Raw genomic sequence first — 13,961 nt, 5'->3', positions numbered from 1 at the left:
AGCGAGGGATTGGTGAAAATATGATCGCTTATCAAATCCAAAAATCCTTAATTTCAAGTATAGCCTACTTGAAATAAAGAAATTTTGAAAGTTCGTCTGTAATTATTTCACTACCGGTTCAGAAGGCAGAAACAGGAATCTGCCGTTGCTCTTTTAAAAAAAAAATTATAATATCGTTTACAATTTCTTTGACTGAAGGTGAAAGCTGGTTCTAAGGCCTCCAAGCATCTTTGTCATTAAGGAATTTGTCAATTTTATTATAATCTTGACTTGGTAAATATCATTGGTAGATGCAAATTTGATAGGGGGATATTTTTGTAAAAGAGTACCAACCCTTCAAATTATTTTTGCACTTTTTGAATCTGATCAACTAACACTGAGCTGATAAGCTATCTCCAACTTATTTCTGTTTTTATGGAGACAATTTTATTGTTGATATATTTTTATGGGTGTTAATATTTTATCTCACAAAAACAAAATGCCCATTATCAGTAAACATATTTTTTAAAAATTCTCACATACCTAAATCGAAACAAATTAAATATATTAATTTGTTTATCGATTGTATTGATCTTATCTGCAGTCAGTCAGTATCAATGAATGAAGAATGCCCCTGTCTCCCGCTCCTCACTCCCCTCTATCGTCATTCCCCTGTGCCCGTGCAGACGAGGATTCTGTTATGTGGTTTGCGTGAACAAAGTAGTTTATGATTGATACCAGCCTTGTATATAAAACTGTGAATGTTAATAATGTTTGTATTGAGTAATGTTTCATTGTTATGGGATTTGTAATGGTATTCTTCAGTTATAGTAACTAACTAACTCACTCATGTGCACTAACTCCTCTTACATTAACACTGTATATTACATGATTGACCACATGAAAAAGCTAGATTCACTATTGAACATAAAATAACTCGTCTTTTTTGGTATTGAACTAAGAGACAACTTCATTTTTTTTTTGATAACAAAATGTATTTAAAACCTATGTTCCAAAAAAAGTAAACAGCCTCTTATTTAAACTCTCAGGTGAGATTATACTCAAGGGCTAACTTGTAGAGTATAAAAAAAAAAATTTTTTTGAGGGTATTACGAAATATATCGCCTAAAGATTTGATGAGTTCCACTGTCAAAAAATATTTCCAATCATGACCAAAAATAAATATTTTAATTGTTTATAAATTATGAATCTAAATTTTTCATGTCAACATGAAACACTGACATTATCACTTGAGTATTTTGCTTTTGTAGTTTAGTTTTGTTCTTATTGGCTATAACCGCATATCCTCTGCCAAAATCAATGGAAAAATATACAAATGAATTGTAAAAAATCCATGTATCACACCGCTTCATCCATCACAAACTGCACCTCACGCATTAGCTAGCAACCTTCCTTTCAGAGTCCGCAACCGTTCGCTTTTCTCATGTTGCTGTTTGATACGCAGAGAGAGCGACAGCCCTATACCCGGTTCGCACGACGACTACGTGAACAGGGAGGTGCTGCGCGATTACGCGAACAGGGACTCGCTGTGCGACGACTACGGCGACGATTACGCGAACAGGGAGGCGATACGCGAAGCTCAAAGGGAGCGCGAGAGACAGGCGAACGAGTACAGGGAGTACGTGAACGCGCCGTCCACGTGGCAGCACGACAGCGGCGACGATAACAGGAACACGCAGCGTAGGCAGACGCATAGGGGTGAGTAATATACAGGGTCATCATCATCATCATCTTAACAGCCTATGGACGTCCACTGCAGGACATAGGCCTTTTGTAGGGACTGTCAAACATCACGATACTGAGCCACCTGCATCTATCGAATCCCTGCGACTCGCTTGATGTCGTCAGTCCACCTGGAGGGGGGTCGGTCAACACTGCGCTTACTAGTGCGGGGTCGCCATTCCAGCACTTTGGGACCCCAACGTCCATCGGCTCTTCGAACTATGTGCCCCGCCCATTGCCACTTCAGCTTCGCAACTCGTTGAGCTATGTCGGTGACTTTGGTTCTTCTGCGGATCTCCTCATTTCTGATTCGATCACGCAGAGATACTCCTAACATAGCTCATTCCACACCCTCTGGAAACAGAGGCAGAGAGGTCATATCCACTGGGCTTTCACAGCTACTATATTCCTACTACGCAGGTGAAACCACGGGACGTCGGCTAGTCATTAATATTACGACCGCGTGTTAATTATATCTTCAGTATACTAATTATGGAGAATATAAAGCTACTTTTATAGTGCTTGTAATACAGTTTGATGTCGTAAAAATAGAGTTGATTGTCACATAGTTGATTTCTGGCGTGATGCCAATGAGTAGCTAATAGTTAACATTTCGAGAACAGCTTTATAATCAGTTACTCTTATCACTAATAAGTTGTTGTGCACCGGCGAAGACGAGGTCGTAAATTTCTTAAATCAACCAGATGAACATTTAAACCAAGGTTACTTAGCTGACATAATCCTCAATGTTCCATAAGCCTCACAAGAGACGTCTTCAGTTACTCTGTTTCTCCAAGAACAAACCAGTGATGCTGCTGCGATCTCAATAACGCAGCCATTCGGAAAAACTAACAAATAATGAAATAATACATTTTGTTTCAGGCGTCAGCAATAACGTGTCAGTAGCTATGTCGCTTGTATCGGAGCATGGCGCCAATAACTTTGCTACAATAAGGACCACTAGCATCGTTACAAATGAACAGAAGGAACATAATCAGGTATTTATTTTATTTCATAGTTATCTATTAGTTAGAACAAACTAGGTATACTAAAGCCAAACTCGATGTGAATGTTTATCAACAAACAAATTACAAACGAAGGTAGGAAACTCATGTCATTTCTTTCTTCTAATTTATTTATTGATATTATGTATATAAATTATGCATTGTTTTTAATAAAATTTTATTCAAAAGATATTATCTGAATTTTCTTAGCTTACTACTGAAATATATTGTCATTGATGACGCCAACGTATGCTTCGAAAGTGGACTGTATTTGGGATTTAAGGATGAGATATGGCAGGACTCGGACAGGAACCAGACGGGAATAATAAGGCACATACCTTTGATATCCACTCGCGTTTCCCGCCGACTTCGAAAAGATGACCGGCCAACCACTGGTTTATGAGACGTCACCATATATTATGATTGCTCGAGGAATACAGCAATTAAGAAACCCCGAGACAAATGGAAAGTACAGTTTAGGCACACATTTACACTTTTATATAATGTTCAGACTGAACGGATGGCTTATAGCATCACCATCCCGAGATGCACTTCGCGTTCACACGTGGCATACTCGATTGTACTTAACGGCTTATATCATCACCGCGGTAGGTTTCGTACTGACCGCGCGGGCATAGTGTCCACGCAGTGTTGCTAGCCACAATATGGTGTGGCCAGTATATTTTGTGCCTTATTTTAAGGTAAGGTTAGGGACTTCAGGTTTAATGGTTTAGGTAAGGTAAGGAATATAAGGATATAAACGCTGGCGTAACCATACGCCCCCCCTTAATGGGTATCCATTAAAAAAGCTCCAAACTAAACCGTAGAGTGCTCGATACGTAATGTATATTAAGCGTCCCTATAATCTATTACAGTACAGTGTTTATTTTAAGTTTTCATATATTATGTTACGTTACGTTATGTTATGTTATGTTATGTTATGTTATGTTATGTTATGTTATGTTATTTTATTTTATGTTATGTTATATTATGAGTGTCTACTTATTAACTACCTACTCCTAGCCACTCCTCCAGCTCAAGAAACTAATTATGATTTCGTTGAGTCGGTAGAGGGCACGAACGGACCACCGAACGATTATAAGTACGCCCAGACGTTTTCACGTTCGCCACAAGAGTGACGCCGTCCTTCAAAGATAACACTTTCCCTACTATCTGTCTGTCAGTCAAAGTAACGCGTGTATCGACTACAGGTGCAGGGAGTGAATTTAATGGAGCGGTATATAAAAAGTTACGACTTGGCGTAAGTGCCAAAGGCTCGGACGATCCTGAGCTCAGCACGATCAGCAGGCGCGAACTAAGCAGACATTCTACTTGCGTCAAGACGGTGCAGAGCTCCTCATAAGAAAGGATTTGTTGTCCTATAACTTCAAAGAGGATGGATTTTTTTACTTTGATCATGCTCTTCAACGAACCACCAAAGTGTGGAGAGTTAGAACAAATAAACATCCATGATATTCTATTCTCTGCGCATTCTTGCTCTAACTTCGGGTAATATTTTTCATTGAGAAATCTGTAGAGGTCCCGAAGGTAGGAAGCAGCGCCGCGCTTAGTTATTAGGAAACTATGCGTGCTAAATGAGATAGAAACCTCAATATGAATAGATCTCGTAGTGAGACATGTGTACAGCAAAAGATAAATTTATTTACCGTGTACGCCCCGTTGACGTATAGGGACGTACGATACAGGACCTGCACAATTACAGCCTGTGAAGTTGGAGGACTTCAACCGTGGACGCGCACGTACATCCGACCACCAACCTTCAACGCGAATCAGGCCATTCTCAATAAATGGTCTTAAGCGATTAAGCGCCGGTGAAAAGTTTTTATTATTAATGTATTCATCAGCGTAATGCTGGATTAGCAGCGCACGAAGCATTTTATTTTCTGCTAAATTTAAATCTCCCGCAGATACTATTGGAGTAATACAACGAGACAATAATTTTAAAAACCTACAAACGTATGCATTTATACGTAGAAGATTACTCCACGAAGGAGTGTGAAGAGCAAGCTCGTGCAAAGCATCGTGCTTAATAGATATACACAGAGCAAGCGCTATAACCTTTTTATCGAGTACGTCATTGATCGACTGCCACTCTAAGGTCTTTAACGGCCACTGAGACGGGTGTAAAGAGGGCCACGGGGGACCGTGGTCACTCAGAGGGTGAGAGATGAGTTTCTCCGGAGTCACACCTCTGGACAAAATGACAACTGAGTTCTCAGTGCCGGTGTAATGAAAGTTGTCAGACGAGATGTTCTCGGTAATCTGAACAACACGATTAAATCCATATGTAGCCTTGATTGGGATGCGTTCGGCGTAATTATCACGTACAGTGTTACCAGCAGGCGAACCCATGTGTAAATAAACTACGGCACCGTAGGCTGCTAGATTAGAATCTGATAGGCCTAAGAGTATGACCTCACAGTTTTCATCTTCGCCCGCATGACTCGGTATGCGAAGTTTATTTAGAGCTGGTAACTCAGCGCAAAACTGTCTCCACATCTTAATGATGTATATCGGAGTTACAGTATCCCAATCTAGGTTTAACTGCCACATTAATTTAATTATCATTTTAGTATATACGACTGTGGGAGCAATGAAGCTCATTATGTCCCACTGACGCACACTAGTTGATAAGATGGAGCGCATAATGCATGTCGCATCTTTCGGTACATTTATTTTATAATATAAGTCATCTTCCTGTGTGAAACAACGCCAACCAACTATTTTATGGTGCACGGTTTTTGTCACAGGAGGGTGTTCTAAGACCCTGCTGGGTATAAGGATTGAAGGCAATTCTTCATATTCCCGGGAACGCCACGCTAAGGCATGGGCGTTTATTGAAGGCAGCGTGGGCGCATTGCCCATGAGCACGCAACCTAAAACTCTCCGCAACACTATAGGCACCGACGGGTCGCGACGTAATGCATGGACACCCTCGGGGACCAGTAGATGCGGAGACGCATAGACACCTAATGAGGCGTCCATTTGGTCAGGGACACCGAAACTTTCAACAGAAAGCGGGATACCTGCCAGGTGTGGTAGACCAGGCGTATGTACCACAACCGTGGGTAATTTATCTGTCACTTCATTAATAACAAGCGACGAGATACTAAAGGTATTATTTTTAATGTTCGCGTCAATAACGTGAGAACAATGTTTTAATGTTAATCTATCGAGCGGCGTAGCGCCGATCTTATAACCTACGCTCGAATTGCTAAGTGCTACGTCGTTTAGCTCGTCCGCTACGAAAGGGGGCGGAGCTTGCCGCGAGATCGTAGCAGCGCGCGGCGTGTGCGCGCGTGACGTCACCACAGTCGAGCTCGAGAGCCCGCGAGTGTTGTCCCCGGTTCGATTCCCCGTTGTTACAAAATGTAGGTTTTTATTATGTTTTAGACCACAAAAGCAATGGGGAGGAGCCTGGCACTGACTGACCTTATGCTTAATAGAAAAGCAGTTCACGCAAGCATTCTTTCTTTTAACGCACTTAAGTCGTTTTTGAGGGGTTATTAATTTATTAAATGCATCACATTCATTAATATGTGTATGTGTAATATTTTTACATAAACATTTATTTACAGGCTTATCAACTGTGTTTACATAAGCTTGATATTTCTGCACACTATCAGGAGAAGAAGTGTAGGTATCTGAACATATTGTATTTGTTATTTTAATTTTATTATATAAAGTTTCAAAAGTATATAAACACTTATTATCCTGAAGTGCATTTGAGTCTAAACTCAATAAGCAGGTGTTATATTCGTCAACTAATGACTTAAATTTATCTCGCAATGAGTCTATTTGAAACGATTGGTCTAGAAAGTGTTCCCTTTTCTCGACGTTCGTGAAAACCTCAGGGTCTCGCGACAAATCATAAATATTTTGCACGAAATTAAATAAGGCCTCACGCTTAGCAAGCAAGAGAGATAATTTGATATGCATCGTGATAATTACATGCGTATCACAAGTACCAAAAGCAACTATAAAAATTCTGTTATAATTCGAGTTAAAAGTAAAACCCGAACAAATATTTACGTAGGTATTTATGTCGTATGTTATAGTATTCTGTCGTATAATATCGCATAGAATATTATAACCGACCGTGATATTATAGTATTAAAGTTCGATATAAAAAGTTAAACTCAAACAACTAAAAGTAGATTGCGCTTTGGTAACTAGTTTATATAGTACTAGCGGACGCCCGCGACTTCGTCCGCGTAAAAATTGATGTAAACTTCTCTACCTCTACCTTACCCTGCTCGTAAACCTACCCAACCCTACCCTACCCTACCCTACCCCTACCTTACTCCTACCCTACCGCTAACGCTAACCCTTCCCTCCCCCCACCTTACCCTACCCTAACCCTACCCGTAACCTATCCATACCCTATCCTACCCTACCCCTAATCTACCCCTACCCTACCCCTACCTTACTCCTACCCTACCACTAACCCTAACCCTTCCCTACCCCTACCTTATCCCTACCCTAACCCTACTCTACCCGTATCCTACCCCTACCCTACCCGTACCTTACCCCCACCCTACCCTACCCGTACCTTACCCCCACCCTACCCTACCCTATACGTTCCATATCCTTCCCCTACCTCTACCTTGCCCCTACCCAACACTACCCCTACCTCTATCTTATCCCTACCCTCAGCAAAATTGGTCCAGCCTTTTGTGCGTGGTGCTATGACCAAAAGACTATAATTTCCCAGGCGACTTCTATGCTAATACTATAAAGAGGTAAAGTTTGTGTGGTTGTCGGGGGTAATCTCTGGATCTACTGGACCGATTTGGAAAATTCTTTTACCAATAGAAAGCTACATTATTTGCGAGTGTCATAGGCTATGTTTGGTCCTCATATTCATACGGGAACGGGAACCACGTAATTGAAACCGCGGGGCGTCATATAGCGACTTTCAGAAATTTTGTATTATCTCCGAAACTATATAACTAATTAACATACTGTAAAGGGCAAATCTTATCTCTATAATATCCTTGTGATTATTAAATCATTTATTTTGATAAGGATTTAAGTTTAGTTGTGTAAATAATGACGTAAACCTTAGTTTAAAATTTAAATAATTTATTAAAGTACTAAAGGTACTATATCTGCTAAAATATAAAAGATAGATATATGGTGTCGCGGACTTTTTTGTAGAACTTTTAAAGGTTCAAAAAGCCTCCATACATTTATTTCAGTTATACGCAATGGTTGAGGCAGCGCATGCGAATAAGTAAGTTTTTCGGTCTGACCTGTAAGAGAAAACCCGCGATATCTCAGTAGTTATATATGATAGAAATATAAAATATAGCCTATAGCACTCCCCGATAACGTAGCATTCTACTGGTGAAAGAATTTTTAAAATCGGTCCAGTAGTTCCGAAGATTACCCCATTTCAAAAAATTGTTACAAACTTACAAACTTACAAACTTACAAACTTACAAACTTTACCTCTTTATAATATTAGTATAGATGTAATCAAATAGCAAATAATTAATAATTATGTTTTATTTTTCAAACGCGGGTAGTTGTAAATTTTACTTCGCGTATTGTAAATGCACGCGCAGCTGGCTGCTTCGTTGATAATTAGGTCAAGTAAAACCCAAACGATTACAATAGGTATACACGTCGCGTACTTAATGGCGCGCGGTATATCTAGTGAAGGTGGCTACAGTATTTTGTCGTATATTACCGCATAAAATACTCAACCGATCGTAATCTAATATCATGATTCGAACTAACAAGTAAAACCCGAATAGGTCGAAATAGATTGCGCGTCGCGTATCGTCGATGGTTGTATAAACGGCTACAGTAATCTGCCTTGTATATCGTATAGAATGCTGTTCCGTCTTACTTCCACTTATAGATAAAAGCGACGTATGCGGCGATTTGTTTTAAATTATGTTAGTTTTATATAAATACACAATATTTATTGAAATTATATACAAATAAGCGTAGGTATCTATTCTGCTAGCCGGGGAGATCAGATAACTCAGTTATATGTGATTCTATGCCGATCTAAACAAGAAAAATGATGACAAATAACTTATTTGTTTTATATAAATAAATACAGAATATGTATTGAAAATATATATAAATAAGCGTAGGTATCCTATTCTAGCCAACTGGGGAGTTCAGATAACCAAGTTATATGTGAATCTATACCAGTATAGGACAAGAAAAGAATGACGCAATAACTTATTTGTTTAATTAAATTTATATTATGTGTTGTTACGAACAATTAACGTTAATTCCACGTATTAGAGCCTTTAATCTCGTATTCTAATAGGGGATTAGTTGTTAATATAGTTAATAACTTATGTGTGTGAGTGTGACCAAACCGGTAGGTTATACATAACCTATAATTTTTATTTTACGGTAAGGAACCAATAAATATCCTACTTGTATGGAACATTTATGTGGTGAATCCGATTCGAAAGGAACCACTTATGTGGTATATCCGGTTCGTAAGGACCACTTATGATGACGCCAACGTATGCTTCGAAAGTGGACTGTATTTGGGATTTAAGGATGTGATATGGCAGGACTCGGACAGGAACCAGACGGGAATAATAAGGCACATACCTTTGATATCCACTCGCGTTTCCCGCCGACTTCGAAAAGATGACCGGCCAACCACTGGTTTATGAGACGTCACCATATATTATGATTGCTCGAGGAATACAGCAATTAAGAAACCCCGAGACAAATGGAAAGTACAGTTTAGGCACACATTTACACTTTTATATAATGTTCAGACTGAACGGATGGCTTATAGCATCACCATCCCGAGATGCACTTCGCGTTCACACGTGGCATACTCGATTGTACTTAACGGCTTATATCATCACCGCGGTAGGTTTCGTACTGACCGCGCGGGCATAGTGTCCACGCAGTGTTGCTAGCCACAATATGGTGTGGCCAGTATATTTTGTGCCTTATTTTAAGGTAAGGTTAGGGACTTCAGGTTTAATGGTTTAGGTAAGGTAAGGAATATAAGGATATAAACGCTGGCGTAACCAGTCATTAATTTAGTCACAATTTATTTGAAATTATTATTAGGTATAAAATTACTATCAATTTATACCCTCATTTTAAATTTATTTGTTGATAAATATTCCATATTATTTTGTATAGATTTCGTCTATCTTGGATCTATAATCGTAGACTATAAGCAGGTGAGTTGTGTGAATTTACGTGACGCAAAGCCATCAACTAGTCACGCTTCAACGGTAGCAGTGAATTAGCTAGTAGATTAAGATGTTAGCTGTTCTTTCTGCTTTTTACAGTTTTTTTTTCTATTATATATATATACATTTATTTGTGTATTGTTGTGTTCAGGAAATGCACGAGCAGATGTCCGGCTACAAGCGCATGCGCCGCGAGCACCAGGCGGCGCTGGCGAAGCTGGAGGAGCGCTGCAAGGCGGACGTGGAGGCGCACAAGGCGCAACTGGACCGCGAGTACGAGTCGCTGCTGCAGCAGCTGTCGCGGGAGCTGGAGCGGCTGCAGGTACACTTGCACGCCTCATTGACATTAGAGAAATAAGACGAGATAATAATAACTGTGCACGCGATTGAAATACATATTTATAATAATAATATAATATAATTATATGGAATATATAAAATTATTATTGTAAATATGTATTTCTTTAGTTTGTTAGTTGATAAGTTTTATAATAACCGTCTTATTATATCTATTATTTATTTGTCCTTGTCTTAAATTTTTTAGAGTTCATTTTCTTGCTGACTCTTAGCAATCACTAGAAAACCGGTCCCACTGTTTTTATTATTTACCATACAAGTTAACATTTAATGTGATGAACTGTACACTTATTGTTTTCCTTTTAACATTATAAATTTTTACCACAAAATAGGGAAAAATTTAACAGCCTCATGTACTAGCAACATTACGCGGGTGAGAATTGCGACGAGTGCAGGCTGTTGTGTACTCTTTTTGGACACACTGCGCACTATAGAATGACATCTAAACGTGGCTTCTGGTGGTTTTCTGTATTCTGAGTTCTCAAATATACATCACGTAGATTTCAGCGTGTCAAAATAGTGAATTGACTTTGAATTTAATTGCCAAGATTTCATTCATTTTTCATTCTTGATTTCATTCAAGATTTCTCATTTATCTATAGTCTGGCAAGTTCGTTGATGACACTCCCATGATATGCGGGCGACGGGGGGAAAGACTGCGCGGGCGTAAAATCGTGCCTACGAGGAAGTTAGGTGCATCAGTCGTTGTTTTTAATTCATCGCTGCACGCCCCCCGACCCGCGCGGATCATCGGGAGTGTTACGAACGAAGTTGCTAAGGTATATAGGGAATTTGTGTAGTGCGCACATTTCTTTTGATGCTCCTGTATCCTTAATAGAAAGTATTTTAAGTAACAGGCTTGGTACTTTTTGTAGAAGTCTTGCTACATTTGATATATATTTTTTTTAATTTGTTAAAAAATAACACGGACTATTTTCCGTGTTATTTTTTAACAAATTGTTTAAGTGTGCTTTCGATCACACGACTGAAGTAAAACTTTTTCATTTCTATGTTTTCAAAAGTTAAAAACAAAGCGCCATCTATCGCAACAGATTCTTGAAGTGTATAAAAAGGGATTGTTTCAAAGTTCTCTAAGAACGCCATCTATTGGTAGTTTAAAATAATAGTCACTGTTTCACTATGCCTGCAGATAAATCGGCTACTACGGCGGCCGTGCGCGCAGTTGCGAACGGCGCCATGACCTTACCATAAAATGCAATCATGTCTATTAAATTTCGTAAAAAATAAAAATTACTCACCAAAAAACATCTTGCTGTTATAAAAAATGGCACCAGGAGATACATTCTACATATTTATTTTTGTAATGAATGTGTGTTTGCAATGAAGAATTATGTATCTGATACTTATATTTTACAGACAAAACACGTGCAAGAGCTGGAGAGGAAGCAGAAGCAGAACGCGGCTGCGGAGAAGAAGCTGACCAAAGACATAACGTCACGGCAAGAGCAAGACCGGAAGGCGCACGAGGCGCATCGCAAGCGCGAGTACAAGGCGAACAAGGAGCGGTGGAAAAAGGAGCTCAGTATGGACGACGCCACGCCCAAGCGACAGAGGGATGCCACCTTACAGTACGTTAAAATAATGACAATTTTAATATGTTTATATTATGTTCACTTGTAACTGTGTGTGTAAAAAAATCTTGGAATCTAAATTTGACCCACTTCCCGGTTTTCGATTAGGATGAAATTTTGCACACGCTCTAAGTTCTCATGACAATACGTCATGACTAGCTAAGAAACGTCATTACAAATCCAGTATGGCGGCCTCCCCAAAATGGCGGACTGGCTGTTTGAAATCCACCCCCATGATATGGATATCAAATGAAAGGGTTTGCTGTCAGAAATACGAAAAAATACGTGACGTAAATCCAATATTTGTAATTTTTACGTGCGTACTAAAAGCGTGATTTTTAGCTTTTTAAAGTATTTAATGTTAGTAATAGGTATTTCTAGCGACTACACATAAAATAGAGTAATGCCTGATGTTAAGGTACTTTCATTAAATAAACATCCATTTAATTTAAAAAAAAAAATATTTTTATACAATAAATAATAAAGACTAGATTATTCTTATATTACATACCATAGTGTGAGAAACTTCTTTATAATAGTAAATTTGACGCTAGAAAAACCTCGATTTCAGCCCTATAATGCAAACTGCAGGCTAAGAATTTTATTTGTCAACTCATATCTATCTATATAATTCAACCCGCGATTGGATCAGGATCCATTGATCCGAAACCACACGCTACTGGATCTACAAGGCAGAGTTGAATAGTCAAATATCGCATGTCCGTAGGTCTCAAAAGGATAACCTGAAGCAAGCGGAGGCGCAAGAGGAGACGCGGCTGTTGCGCGCGCAGCACGAGTACTTGCAGTTGGAGCTGCGGCGCTTCAAGCGGCGGCGCATGCTGGCGCAGCATCACAAGGAGCAAGAGCTTCTGCGTGAGGTACTATCGCACACAACACATGCAGTACTCTGGAAGTGTGCGGGGTGTTGTAACAGTGCATGGAATATACTAAAGCCTACTCTAAATATAGTCGAAATTTTCTTAGATGTCCATTTTAAACAACAATAATGGCCGACTATGAACCAAAGACAATCAGTAGGGTTGAGAAGTTAACCGCGGGCATTGCAACGATATCAAATAGGTATCATTATAACTGAAATGACTAAACTAAAATATCCTTTACTATACGCTATCATATAAGGGAACGTATAGTAACGTTTTCCAACTTTTCAGTTGTGTTCTAATTAAGAAATTAAATATTACGTGTGTCAAACTTTTTTACTTAGTCACTTTACCATCAAACAAATTAGAAATGAAGGTAGAAAAGTCATGTCATTTTGTAACTTATTTTTTTTTTAATTATGTATTGTTTTTTTTTTTCTTTTTTTTTTCATAAAAATATTTTATACAAAATAACTCAACGATAAATCGAACGGATCATAACCGATTTCCACCGTCTTTCCCGACTAGTTGGAGGGGAATGGGAACATTGGTAATATTTAAAAGATTTGGAAAATATTCATTAAAAAAAATTGTTCTGCTTATTAATCAAATTTATTTTCATTAATTTAAGAATAATTTAAGAACAAGTTAAATTTAATTATTATTAGGTCTGAAATGACTAGCGATTTATATCCTCATTTCTGAATTATTTGTTGGTAAACAGTACACATCAAGTATGGCTTAAGCATAGTGAGTCAATCGCCATCTTCGTCCCTTTTTTGCCCCCCAAGAAACCTTGTCTTTCATTGCGCAGAAGTTTTTGACTTCTGCGCAATGACAGACAGTCCTAGTTTCGTGCCCCTAATTTAGTTCTAATGCATTTTCCAACTTACAGTTAACTTTTGACAAACCATGAAAATATGCGGGAAATAAATTTGAGAGTGTGACGAGTACAGTCCTATACATATTTAATGGCATTTTCACAAGGGACTACTCACATCACTAAAGACGACATAGATTTTACAACTAGCTTCGTAATTTTCTTCTCAGGAGCTCAACAAGAGGCAGCAGCAGCTGGAGCAAGCGCACACGATGCTGTTGCGTCACCACGAGAAGACGCAGGAGCTCGAGTACCGGCAACAGAAGGGTGTGCACGCGCTCAGGTGAGTGATGCAGGACTTGCGTATTGGT

General features: G+C 39.0%; 1 protein-coding gene across 1 annotated transcript in view; it reads left to right on the top strand.

The window, feature by feature from the left end:
* The window catches only part of LOC112050009 (serine/threonine-protein kinase Tao), a 40,167-nt gene that overhangs the window by 13,226 nt on the left and 12,980 nt on the right, over positions 1-13,961 (top strand). The window contains exons 10-15 of the mRNA XM_024088120.2: positions 1,445-1,698; positions 2,605-2,720; positions 10,092-10,262; positions 11,675-11,886; positions 12,617-12,767; positions 13,821-13,933. Coding sequence (XP_023943888.1) covers positions 1,445-1,698; positions 2,605-2,720; positions 10,092-10,262; positions 11,675-11,886; positions 12,617-12,767; positions 13,821-13,933 — 1,017 coding nt within the window. The remainder of the gene's footprint in view (positions 1-1,444; positions 1,699-2,604; positions 2,721-10,091; positions 10,263-11,674; positions 11,887-12,616; positions 12,768-13,820; positions 13,934-13,961) is intronic.

Source organism: Bicyclus anynana, chromosome 8 (genome assembly GCF_947172395.1).
Source record: "Bicyclus anynana chromosome 8, ilBicAnyn1.1, whole genome shotgun sequence".
Taxonomy (NCBI): domain Eukaryota; kingdom Metazoa; phylum Arthropoda; class Insecta; order Lepidoptera; family Nymphalidae; genus Bicyclus; species Bicyclus anynana.
Note: the sequence above shows the minus strand (reverse complement) of the source record. Positions and strands in the feature narration are given on the sequence as shown.